Here is a 13767-nt window from a genome sequence, read left to right on the forward strand (position 1 = left end):
TGCTCCTTGGTCATCTGCGCGGTCATGAACTGCTTCAGGACCTTTTGTCGAGTAGAACGGTTCTACTCTTCGTACATAGTCTTCAGATTATCCAATATGTCCTTGGCGAGTTCGATCTGATCGAACTGCCTCTGTATCGGATTATCCAAAGAGGCTATTATATAGTAGCGGGCTAAGAAGTTTTTCTCCTCCCATTCTTGGTATTCCCTCCTGCGGGCTTCTAAAGCCCTATCTCCCGGTCGATCCGATGCAGGATTCTTTGCCACTTTATCTAATTTTTTTGAAGTCAGGACCAACATAAGGTTTCTGTACCAATCGGCTTAGTTTGGGCCGTTAAGCTTGTTGTCGTCAAGCAACTTAGCAAATTGTCCATTTGCCATTTTCTAATAAAACAGCAAAACGTTATTCCACAACCTTAGTTTGATTCATGTTACCTACATAGATAAGGCTTTTAATCTATGCTCCATTTCCATTTGTTCATCTCTGAGATTTCCCTCCTATCTCAGTGACGGAGATGGCGAAATGTCTCTGGAAATGTAGGAAATCACATAGGGTGCGTGGGGCCAACTGTTTCAGCTGCATAACCCCACCACCTTTCTGTGACGAATCATATCCACTCATCATATGAGTTTCCCTTTGGCCTCTGTCAGACAAGGTTCAGAGCCGTTTTCAGGTAAACCTTTCTGTCTAGTGAGTGCTCATCCATCATATTCAGGTTACGCCAAGGTACCGTAAGAGAGTTCCCATTTTCTAGTGAAGCCCCTCCCACATCGGTCTATGATCTTATGAAACACTTTGACAGACCCAACAGCAAATGGATAGCTTAATTTTATGGTGTGTTTCCTCATTACTGAAGGACCCATCATCGTGCTAATGATGGAAGGCCTTTAGAGAGTCTATCATATGGATCTCCCTATCACCTGCACTCATATTTGCTGGAGGGAACAAAATTACGCCCTTGTTAATTTAGGTCAAACCAAAGTGGCTCCCACTGACTTTCATAAAGTCAGATTTATGGTGACCCAAATCGGCTAGGGTTTTTGCACGCGTCCCTTTTCAGGGTTGTGGGGCCCACCATGAAAGGAAGGGGTCATCCAATGACCTTAGGGAAACACCATGGCAATGATGTGCATTCAGCCATGGTGTGCCCAAGAGCCACTTAACGAATCATCATGGGCCAAGTGCTTATGGCCCATGGTCACAGCACATCAAACATCTGAAAGAATGGTAGGATCCATTGTATGGACGCCAACAAGGTTGCGGAATAGGTGGGTGAATTTCAAAAATTTCCTACCTTTCTTCCAGCTGGGAATCGTATTCCCTGAATTTAGAATCAAAATTCAAGGATCTTACTTGAATCAAACCAAACCAGATCTTTACCAAAGATCCGGGGAAGGGTTATACCTGATATGGAGAATCAAAATCTCCCAATGTCGGTGTTCACTTCCAAAGAAAGATCCAAGATCTGCTCCCGCTGAAGATGACACAGCGATGGTGGGGCAGAACCAACAGTGTACGTCTCACGTACTGAACTCTTCACAAGAACTCGTTGGAGGCTTAGAGCACCGAACCAAATCTGCCTTTCAGAAAAGACTGATATCAAGAACAGATTTCTTGATTCTCCCTTCAATGGAGTTCGAACTATGCAGCAAGGTGGCGGTGGCTGGAGGAGATCCCTAAGGCTGAAAGTGGCGTGAATACAGTTTTCAGCTTAGGGGAGATGAGATCCTATCTCAGATTGCAGAGAGAGTTGACTGCAAAACCCTAGGTCGAATTCTTGTAATTCTCTGTTAGGGTTTCCTCCTTTCTTGGTGATTGAAGAAAACTGAAGAAAATAGACCTTGAGAGTTCCGCAATGAGGGTTTTGAGAGTGAGAGTTTCAAACATTACTCCCTCTCAGCACCCTTACACTATTTTATTAAGATAAATTTGAATAATTACAAGGAGGCCCTTAGTTGGGCAAGAAATTACAAAGAACATAACATAGAAAGGATGGGCCCGAAATAAGGCCCATTACAGAAAAGAACATAAACAGTAAGAAAGAATAAACAGCCTATGGGCCATTCGGCCCATCTTCTCTACACTCCCCCTCAAGCTGAGCATAGATGTCAATCATGCCAAGCTTGCTAGTATCATGCTGAAGTTTTGCCTTGGGAATGCCTTTGGTGAGAAAATCTGCCAATTGTCCTTCAGATGAGATGAAAGGAAAACATACTTCACCCGAAGAGACCCTTTCTCTAATGAAGTGTCGATCAACTTCAATATGCTTAATTCTATCATGTTGCACTGGATTGTGAGCAATGTTGATGGAAGCCTGATTATCACAGTACAACATCATTGGCTTGTCATGTTCAACCCCAAGTTCCTTCATCAATGATTTTAGCCATAATAATTCAAGAACTTCATGTGCCATGGCCTTGTATTCTGCTTCAGCTGAAGACCGAGCAACAACCGATTGTTTCTTGTTTCTCCAAGAAACAACATTACCAGCCACCAAGTTGCAATACCCAGAAGTAGATCTTCTGTCATTAATGTTTCCGGCCTAGTCAGCATCGGTGTAGGATTCAAGTTTCATATGACCATGCTTGGCAAACAGAATTCCCTTTCCTGGGGAGCCCTTCAAATAACATAGGATTCGCTCTACTGCTGCCATATGAGTGTCTCAGGGAGCATGCATGAATTGGCTAATGCAACTGACTGTATATGCAATATCTGGCCGAGTCATGCATAGGTACATGAGTTTCCCAAGAAGTCTCTAGAAGATTCCTTTGTCTTCTAACAATGTCCCATCTGAGGCAGAGAGTTTATGACTCATATCAATAGGAGTAGCAATTGGTCTAGCACCCATCTTTCCAGTTTCAGAGAGCAAGTCAAGAACATACTTCCTTTGGGAGATAAGAATCCCATCCTTGGATCGAGCAACTTCTATGCCGAGGAAGTATTTCAGTTTGCCCAAATCTTTAATCTCAAACTCTGTATGGAAGAAAGATTTTAGATCATGAATTCCTGAAACATCATTACCAGTCACTACAATATCATCTACATATACAATGAGGTATACTGCCAGATGTTCACTCATTTTCACAAAAAGAGTATGATCAGACTATGTCTGCACATAATCAAAGTTAATGAGTGTTGTTCTAAATCTCTCAAACCATGCTCTAGGGGACTGTTTTAGTCCATAAAGGGATTTCTTCAGCCTGCATACCTTTCCTTTCATATTGGTTCCATACATCCCTGGAGGAAGAGACATATAAACCTCCTCATGTAATTCACCATTCAGAAATGCATTCTTCACATCCAATTGATAAAGGGGCCAGTCAAAGTGAGCAGCTAAAGATAGAAGAACCCTCACAGATGTCATCTTGGCAACAGGTGCAAAGGTCTCCAGATAATCAATCCCATATGTCTGTGTATAGCCTTTTGCAACCAGCCTAGCCTTGTACCTTTCAATGGTGCCATCAGCTCGATATTTGATAGTAAAGACCCACTTGCAACCGACTGGATCCTTCCCTTCAGGCAAATCAACCACTTCCCATATGTCATTCTTGTGTAGGGCATCAATTTCAGACCTCATAGCACCCTCCATTCTGGAATATTAAGAGCTTCTGACACAGACCTGGGAATAGGGTTAGAAGCAGCAGAAGATAGATAGGCAAAGTATGAAGGAGAAAAGAACCTGTAAGAAAGGTGCTTGGAAATGCAGTGAGCAGTGCACTTCCGTTTTCCTTTCCTAACAGCAATGGGAATATCAAGGTCAGGGAAGGATGACTCAAGAGTGATTTGGAATACAAAAATGAGGGGACTGGGAGAAAAGAAAGGAAGGGGTGGGGGGGACTTGCAGGAATCAAAGTTAGCTAAACAGAAATGCAAGATTGAGGAGAATTATATGGTCAGAAAGGAATCTAAGCTGGTCACTGGCATCATCATGTGGAGCCTTTGAAGAAATAACATCAATCTGGAAAATGGAGATGTATGAAGGTATAGAGGAACTATAGGGAGATATGCTGACTCCATAAGCTAAAGAATGTGAATAATGGAAGGGAATGGGTGAGAACAAACATGTATGGTCCAAATTCATATCAGAAGAGGAGGGAGTTGTTGGAGGAGCTCTATGCCATCAAAGGTTTGTTGGAGGGGCAATGGGGTTCATTTCTTGTTTTTGGGGGGCAGGGGGTGAATAGTTGAATGCAATTAGATATGCCAACAAAACAAATGATTCTAATCAAATTGTAACAACTAAAATGAGAAAATTCAATCAATTTATTAACAATTGCGGTGCTGATAAAAAGCTATTAACAATTGTAAGCTGAGGGAGCCAAGGCTATTGTTAATTTCAAATGATCCAATTTTCAGGAAAACCCTACCTGTTCTAAGCTAATAGGTTCCTTTACTCAATTGAGTGGGAGGATCAAGGGGGAGAGGGATTATCCTGCAAATCCCTCTCCTGCCCCATATCAATAGAGAAGGCCATTGGATGTCTAAAAGCTGTTTTGAATTGTCTAGATAGATGTTGGACACAAAAAAGGACCTAGTGGGAACAAGGCCCCACCTGAGGATTTTGGTCCACAATCCTTAATTACAAGCAAAGATTTGGAAGGGCCCATATTAATAGTCTTTCTTTTTATTTAATCATCTTGAGAAGGGATTACTTATTTTAATCATTGTAATGAATATATTACATGTGAATATTTAGTCTTTGTGTGATCCAATTATTTGTTTTTTCTAGAATGAATACAGTGTATGTGATTTTTTAGTCCTCATGTGCTCTGACTATTTGTTCTTGTATTGGTTTTCTAGAGGTCAGAAAGACTGATTCTAGTTCCCATTTTCAATCTCTTATATTGTGATTAGTAGACCCTTTTTATTTCTCAATTGATTCACATCTATAGTAGTATCATTCAGGTAATTTATCTGATTCATGCAATTTGCTTTTATATGTGGTCATTTGCAGTTCCATAATGCTTTCTATGATGATGCTAAGAGTCAGACAAGGAGGATTTGTACCCTCTTACAGTCATATATACCTGGTGTTATGAACCCTCATACTAAAATTGTTCAGCAATGGAATCAATTTTTTGTCATTTCTTGCTTAGTGGCGATTTTTGTAGACCCCTTGTTTTTCTTCCTGCTTTCTGCAAAGGAGGTATGCCATTGCTTACTTTGTTTCCAAAAGCATCTTTTTGCAATACAATGGAATGATGTTGATCATGGGTTGAATACTTGATATATCTTCTTATTAAATGACCAAGTATCTTAGCAGTACACACAAACTAACATATTTTCTTTATAATAAGATTATTATATTCTCCCATTAGGGTTGTTGTCCACATTTAAAATGCTTTACCCAATATACAAGTTCTTGGGAACATGTTAGGACTTAAAGTCCTTGGGAACATGTTCTTCAAGGTATGACATGAATGGAAAGGTTTGTAAACTAAAGAGGGCCTTGTATGGACTTAAATAATCCCCAAGGACCTGCTTGAAAGATTGTGCAAGGCAATAAAAACTGTAGGATACTAGAAGAGTAGTGCCAATCCCACTTTTCCATAAAAATAACAGAGGAAACCTAACATCATTGATTGTATATGTTGCATAGTTTTCAAGGCGCCAAGGCAAGACTAGGCGACAATGGGGCTCCTTGTCGCCTAGTCGTCTAGGCGGGTGCCTAGGCGATGGATTTTTTTTAAATTAAACCATATATCCTAGGGTAGTTCCCTAGGTTCCATAACCATCTTTCCTTAATAATTATTCATAATTTCATAAGATATATATAAATTTCTTGTTTAATTCTAGAAAATCAACATTTTATGAGAGGAAAAAGAACAAAGTAAAGAAAACTCAAAAAAATATAGGGGCTGAACCCCTACTTTTGTTATAGGAAAGACAAAAAGAAAAGGTGGAGGAAGAAGAAGAAGATGTGGAAGAAAAAAATGTGTTGATTAGACAAAATTTTAAGTTCTTCCCTTGTTTTTTGGTTCAGGTTTTGAAATTTTTGAGGGTTCAATCAAGGATCAAAATTTCAATACGGTATGCCCTGTATTGGGTGTATTGTATTGTATCTTTGGGGTCCTGATACCTATTTACAAGTGTTTTTGGGGACCCATTTTTTTAAATAATATATATATATATTTAAAAATGAAATTGAAAACCAAACAAATAAAAAAAATAGGGGGAGTATCGTTATAAGTAACGATGCACCTCTGCCAACACACAGAGGTGTATTGATACTTTGAACCATGGGTTCAACACAGCAGTTAGCAATGTTTGCGTTGATTAAACCCTAACAAAATAAGAAATTAATAAAAAGAAATTAGTATATAAACACATAAAATGAATATTCTAGTTTAGTAATATCTATTTTATAATTATAATATCAAAAAATTAAAAATATAAAAGTATTTTATAACCTAGTTCACAAAACTGCTTGGCGATGGGTGAGGCGAGCCTCCAAGGCTGCCTTGTCGCCTAGGCGTCACCTTGACAATTATGATATGTTGATGACATGGTTGTTACTAGAATTGATCCAATGGATATTTATAAGTTAAAATGTTTCTTAGCCTCAAAGTTTGAGATTAAAGACTTAGGACTTCTAAGGTATTTTTTTGGAAATAAAGGTAGCTAGATCCAGTGAGGGAATTTATATTTACCAAAGGAAATATGCATTGGATCCGTTGAAGGAGACATGAAAATTAGGGATCAGACCCGTAGACGCTCCTATTAGAGAAGAATCATCGATTGCTACAAAGTGGAGAACTTTACACAAACAGAGGAAGGCACCAGTGACTTGTTGGCAAACTTCTCTACTTATATCTCTTTAGACTTGGCACTACATTTTTATTCATATGGTTAGCCAGTTTATGCATATTCTTCGAGTTTCACACATGAAGACAGTAAAAGGAATCTTGAGATACCTCAAAAACATGTCTTGGAAAATGATTATTTTTCAAGAAACATGATAGGATCACTGATGCTGATTGGGCTTGATCTCTTGGGGATAGGAGGTCTACATTTGGATATTGTACCTTTGTAAGTGGTAATCCTATTACTTGGAGAGGTAAGAAACAATCTGTATTAGTTAGATCAAGTGCTAAAATTGAATACATGGCCATGGCTCATGGAGCAAGTTACTTTGGCTCTGGATACTCTTAAATAAGTTGGAGACAGGTGTGATTGGACCTCTAAAGCTTTATTGTGACAACTGAGCAACACTTAACATTGTTAATAATCCAGTCCAACATGATAGAGCTAAACATATTGAAATCGATAGACACATTGTGAGAGAAAAGATTGTTTCTGGAGACCTCTGTGTTCCTTACATGCCTTTTGCAAGAAAGCTAACTAATGTGTTCACCAAGAGTCTTACTAGATTATGATTTGTAGAATTTCTATGCAAGTTGGGCATGATAAATATCTATTTTGAGCTTGAGGGGGAGTGTTGTCAGACCTAAAGATGTGGGTTTTGGCCCCTTTATCTATCTGTGATATATATTTTTTTTATTTTGTTGGGTTGTATGGGTCTGTACTTGTTATGTATTTCAAATCTTTACTAGCTACCACCGAAGTAGGGGACAGTTTTGTCACTTTATTGTCACTTTTGAAAATTTATGTAAATAACAATTTTCTGCTGGACAGAATTGTGCTGACGCCCATTTCTCTTCATTCTTCTCTTCTCTAACCCAGGGCTGAAACAAAACCTCAAAAGAGGCATTCTGAAGTGGAAATTTTCACTTCTTTGGGTTTTGGAATAGTTAAAACTTTTACTTGTAGAAGGGTAGAAGTTGGTGACCAAAATTGGTGGGAGGGTATGGGGGGTCTAGTGACTTTCAATGGAGATGGTTAGTGGGATTGTGAGAAGTCTTGGTAATGCGAGAAAGTGAGTTGTGAAGGATTTTTTGCAGAGGTTGAAACCATCCATTATTTTTTTAAAGAAGCAAAAATAGAAAAAAAATCAATGTTTTTGGTTGGGAAGTATTTGAGGGTTGAGGAATTAGTTTTGGGTTGGCATCCCCTCTCTTGGTGCCTTGGGTTGAATTTTGACACCATGGGATGAGAGTCAAGTGGAGTTTGTTAAAGTAGTGGGGAATTTTATGGTGACAGTGAAATTTAGAGAAAAAAATGGTGGTTGACAAATGTATATGGCTTTACATCTTATAGAGATAGGGAAGGTTTGTGGGAGGAGCTATATGGTGTTAGCAGGTTGTGTGAGGGTACGTGGTGTTTGGTGGGGGATTTCAATGTCACCTGTTTTTGTTCTGACAGTAATGTGGGCGCTTCTATAATTACTAAAAGCATGACAAATTTCAGTGAATTCATTTCAGATTGTTTGCCAAGGGACCACCCCTTGCAGAATGAATGGTTTACATGGTCCAATTTGCAAGCAAACACTTTATGTTGTAAGTTGGACACGCATTTTTGTTTAAGGTTGGGAGGTGTATTTTGGATCTGTTATGGTGAAAGCCATGGCAAGGACAATTTTTGCTCACTGTCTCTTAGTGTTGAAATTGGATGAGATGACCTATGGTCCTACCCCTTTTAGATTCAAAAACATGTGGATCAAACACCCTAATTAGACCAAATTGTAATAGCAAATGAGGAGGTAGAGGATTTTAGGAGGATTGGTAAGAAAGGGTTTGTATATGTTTAAAGGTTGTCTTAGGTTCACCTTAATGCAGCAGGGGAAATATTGTATTTTTACTTTATTTTTCTGATTGCCCTAACATAAATACCAATGCTGGTGCTGCCAGATCAATTGGGGGAGTGATTAGAGATCATGAAGTATTGATGGTGGTACTGTATTCAGGTGTAGTTGGCTTAGGAGATTCAATTAAGGCAGAAATTTTGGCACTTATACAAGGTTTGAGATTAGCACAGAAGCTTGGTCTTTGAGATTTGGAAGTGGAGGGTGACTCACAACTAGTAATTCATTGGGCAAAGCAACTTAAAGCAGCACCTTGGAAATGTAGACATGCATTTGGGGAAATTGATGTTATTTCAAAGTGTTAGTGTCGACTGTATAGGGGTAGTTTAGTTCTTCTAGTTATGTTTAAGCTGGTGTGTAGTGTTTATGTTAAGTGATGTGTCCTATACTTAAGTAGGGGCATAATAGTCTTTTGTTTTAATTTAATAGAAACATGTAAATATAACCTGGTTGACTAGAGAGAGTGACTTTTTTTCTCTTGTTTGAACCACTTTTCTCCTCCTTTCTTTTCTTCTCTTTTTCTCTCTTCTATCTCCTTAATCTTCCTCTAATTCTAACAGAATTCTAGTGCAGGTCTGAACTTTATCATGGTATCAGAGTCATTGTGACAAAATCAGATCTGCCCAGAATTCTGTCCTATCGCCATTCAGCCTAGGGTTTTACAGTTTTCTTCATCATCCGTTGGAGATAAGGAAAAGGGATGAAAAGGAGTGATCACCCTTTCCCTTTGGAGGTTTTCATGCCTCCTGTCAGTGGTTTAGTGGGTGTTTGTGGTGGTTTGTAGGAAGCCCTCTAATCGATGGTACGAAGGGGGCTGTTTCAGGTGGTGCAGTGTACAGTTGAGTGTTAGGTTGGTTTTTGGTATCAGATAGGTGGGACATATGTGTGTTTCAGTGTGAATCGAGTGGTTGGTGAGTTGCTAGTGCTATGGTGTGTATTCAAGTAGTTGTGTGGTGCTGAAAGCGAAGAAATCAGCGACAGGTATTGATGAAAATTGTGACTGTAGGTGGTTTCACTAATGTGTAGTGTGGTGAAAAGTGATTTAGATATAAAAAAAAAAAAATTGGGAGAATTCAGATATTGGAGACCGTTGTGAACACAAATCTAGTGTTTTGGTTCCCAACGACTACTTGAATGTTCAGATGACTTCTATCAAGTTGAATGGGGAGAATTATGTGCCTTGGGCAAATTTTGTAGAGGTCTTTCTTAGAGCTAAGAAGAAAGTGAAGCATGTAAGAAAAGAAAAACCTCTTGCTGAATCTTTGGAGTATGGTGATTGGGGACAAGAAGATGCACAGATTATGACCTGGTTATGGAATAGTATGGAACACAAGATCAATGTGAATTTTATGTTCCTAGGTACAGCCAAGGAGATTTGGGACCATGCCAAGAAATTGTACTCGGGACAAGACAATACTACTAGAGTGTATTAGCTTTATCAGGAGTACTTTAATCTACAACAGGGTAATCAGAGTCTTGAGGAGTACTATGCTAGTATGAGGAACCTTCGTAATGAGTTGAATGTGTACCATCCCCTCACCTCTGATGTTAAGATTCAACAACAGAGAGAACAACTAGATATGACCAGATTTTTAGTAAGGCTGAAATCTGAATATGAACCAGTGAGAGCACAAATACTAGGAGGGTCAGCTCTTTTGTCTCTAGAAGAGGTGCTTGCTTGTCTTCAAAGGTGGAGCTCGGGGTGTTAAAGGTGGAGCTCAGGGAGTTCATCCCGGTCGTAGTGGTAGTAGTGGATCTATGTATGGTCGTAGTGGTGGTGGTGGACATGTTGGAGGTTGAGATTCAGGGGGAGCTTGTGGTAGAGGACATAGTAATGGTTCGAGGGGGTGTACAAATTGTGGTATGGAAGGGCACACTATTAGCTTTTGTTAAGATTTGCATGGCCCACCTTCAACATGGGCAAATCATGTAGTTGCTAGTGATGGTAGTTCAAGACAAGATATCCAACAAACTGATAAGATGCCCTTTACATCTATGGTTGTCTCCGGGAAGGAGATGATGAGTGTCCCACGTGATGAATATGAACGGTTTATCCAGGCCACCTCTCAATAGAATACAACTACTCTCGCACATTCAGGTATGGCTTGTCTGGCATCCAAACCCACCTCCTCGATTATTGACTCTGGAGCTTCTGATCATATGACTGGGACTCTAGGTGTGTTTTCCTCCCTTTAATAGTGCTCCACATCACATTCTATTACCCTTGCTAGTGGTTCCACATCATCCATTTGTGGTGTTGGTAATGTTGACATAGACCCTTTATCCCTGTCCTCAGTTTTGTATGTTCCCAAATTCCCTTTTAATCTTATGTTTGTTAGTAAGCTAGCGAAGTCTCTTAATTACTCTATCACCTTTTACCCCTCTTCTTGTGTTCTTCAGGATCTCAATACGGGGACGAAGATTGGTGGAGGGCATGAAGCTGATGGACTGTATTATCTTAATGGTGGTGGTGGTTCATCAACAATTCTTTAGACATCTCTCTCTCTTCAGTGGCACTATACACATGGTCATCCATCGCTTAAAGCACTGAAATCACTTATTCCGTTGAGTAGTCTTTCTGTTTTGGATTGTGAGTCATGTTAGTTGGGGAAACATCATTGTGTTCCCTTTAGTCCTAGGGTTGATAATCGTATGTCGAGTCCTTTTTCTTTAGTTCATTCAGATATTTGGGGTCTTAATAAAATAGTGTCATACAATGGTTGCAAATACTTTGTTATTTTTGTTGATGATTATTCAAGGATGGCGTGGCTTTACCTAATGAAAGGAGTGAATTGTTTTCCATTTAAAAAAAAAATTATGTTGAAATTTGCAACCATCTTGGTATACACATTAAGATTCTTGATTCTAATAATGGTCGGGAATACTTTTATACACCATTTTAGGAGTATTTAGAACTGTTGGAAAGTAGAAGATTGACTCTCTGATTGATTCTCCATAATTTTAGGTCCATCAGTTTAGGAAACTTAATTTCCTAGAATCATGGGATATTAATTGGAGAATCCCACTGATATAGAAATTAGTTTTTTAGGAAAAGTTAGTTTCCTATTTTATCACCCTGTAAATTAGCTCTGTAATTCTATATAAAGTTGTGTATATGCTCCTTCCAAGACAATACAATCAATTCATGTTTTCCCTCAAATTTTCACATGGTATCAGAGCCAGGTTACGACCTAATCCACACATAGTATCTCTTTGGTCATCTCTGCTGCGTTCAAGAACTCTCAAACAGTATTTGGGAGGTTCTTGAGTATCCTTGATTCTTCTTCGAGATCGGCTACAGATCTGAACTCTACATTTTTGCTTCTTCTGGACTGTTGTGCCATTGGATTCATCCTTTTTTTCTTGGATCTCTTTGTAGAGGCATCAGATCAGTCTGAAATCTTAGATTTGGTGTTGCCCAGAGCAGATTTACTGAATCCCTTTGGTTTCATTTGGATCAGTTTTGATTTTGAGTGGTTTCGATCCACTCTTCAGTTTGGTGGAGCATTACAGTTACCTTTTTTTTTTACATTGGCTAAAAGATTCTTTAGGCCTTCATCGCCAATCCTTACTAAGTTTTTCAGACCTTCATTGTCTGTTTTTTTCTCTCTTTCTTGAAGCCCACCCAATATGTCAGAAGCCACCGTATCAAATACTACTGCACAATCGGAAGAAGTTTCCTCACATCAAGCATCTGGCAACCTGCAAAACATTCAGGCAGCATATAGGTTGAATGGGAAAAATTATTTGAAGTGGTCTCAGTTTGTTCGAACATATTTAAAGGGAAAAGGAAAGCTTAGCCATCTCAGAGGGACGGGACCGAAGGAAGGAGATCCAAGATTTGATGCATGGGACGAAGCTGACTCCATGATCATGTCATGGTTATAAAATTCAATGAACCCTGAAATCAGCGATACGTGTATGTTTTTATCCACGGCTAAAGATATCTGGGATGCCGTCCGACAAACATATTCAAAAGCATGTGATGCAGCACAAGTGTACGAAATCAAAGTCAAGACTGGAGCAACTAAACAAGGCAGCAAGACAGTTACCGAGTATGCAAATTTACTGCAGAACCTGTGGCAAGAACTCGATCATTATCGGTGCATTGAGACTAAATGTGCAGCGGATGCAGCAATCCTAAAGAGTTTTATCGAAAAAGATTGCGTTTATGACTTTCTTGCAGGACTCAACGCAGAATTTGATAAAGTTAGGGTCCAGATTCTCGGCAAAGAAGAGGTACCATCTCTAAATGAGACTATTTCTCTGATTCGTGCTGAAGAAAGCCGTAGGGGGGTTATGCTTGAACCCCAAGTACTAGAAGGTTCAGCCATGAATACAAGGATGGAACAACCAAAAATACTGGAAGGAATGAAGACAGATTTGTCCTCTGCACGGGACAACAAGGAGTCTCTTTGGTGTACCTATTGCAAGAAACCAAGGCACACCAAAGAGAAGTGTTGGAAGCTGAATGGTAAACCATCGAATAGGGAATGGGGCTACCGAGGAGGACAACAGAAGAGTCGAAGTCAAGCTAACTTCACCACAAATCAGTCGAGCCAAGAAAAGCCTCCAGACAAGACCGAGTTCAATAAGGAGGAGATCGAAAAGTTAAAGGGGCTTCTGGGTTCGTTGGAGAAACCTAGTGGTACAGGCTCTCTTGCAATCTCAGGTAAGTTTTCTATTCCTCACGGACTAAATGTCTCAGATGAACCTATTAGGGATTTATGGGTTATTGACTCAGGAGCCACAGATCACATGACTCACTCCTCACTACATTTTAGCACTTACACCCCCTACCCAAGCAATCGAAAAATAGCCATTGCAGACGGTTCCCTTACTACCGTAGCTGGCCTTGGGGATATCCATATTAATCCATCACTTACACTAAAAAGTGTCCTTCATGTTCCAAAATTGTCCACTAACCTGATATCCATCCAAAAACTCACCCATGACATGAACTGTAATGTGCTTTTCTATCCTTCTTACTGTATATTTCAGGACCAGGATTCGGGGAAGAGGATTGGACTTGCTAAGGAGAAGAATGGACTCTACTATCTTGAAGA

At 39.5% G+C, this 13767-nt stretch overlaps 1 protein-coding gene across 3 annotated transcripts in view; it reads left to right on the forward strand.

The window, feature by feature from the left end:
* The window catches only part of LOC104590509 (putative cyclic nucleotide-gated ion channel 20, chloroplastic), a 169546-nt gene that overhangs the window by 14813 nt on the left and 140966 nt on the right, over window positions 1-13767 (forward strand). For 2 of the 3 annotated variants that reach the window (XM_088903557.1, XM_088903558.1), the window contains exon 3: window positions 4955-5146. The exons of the other annotated variant lie outside the window; for it this stretch is intronic. In XM_088903557.1, coding sequence (XP_088759683.1) covers window positions 4955-5146 — 192 coding nt within the window. The remainder of the gene's footprint in view (window positions 1-4954; window positions 5147-13767) is intronic. 3 annotated transcript variants of the gene reach the window in all.

The sequence above is a fragment of the Nelumbo nucifera genome, chromosome 4 (genome assembly GCF_055504915.1).
Source record: "Nelumbo nucifera cultivar China Antique chromosome 4, China Antique-T2T, whole genome shotgun sequence".
Taxonomy (NCBI): domain Eukaryota; kingdom Viridiplantae; phylum Streptophyta; class Magnoliopsida; order Proteales; family Nelumbonaceae; genus Nelumbo; species Nelumbo nucifera.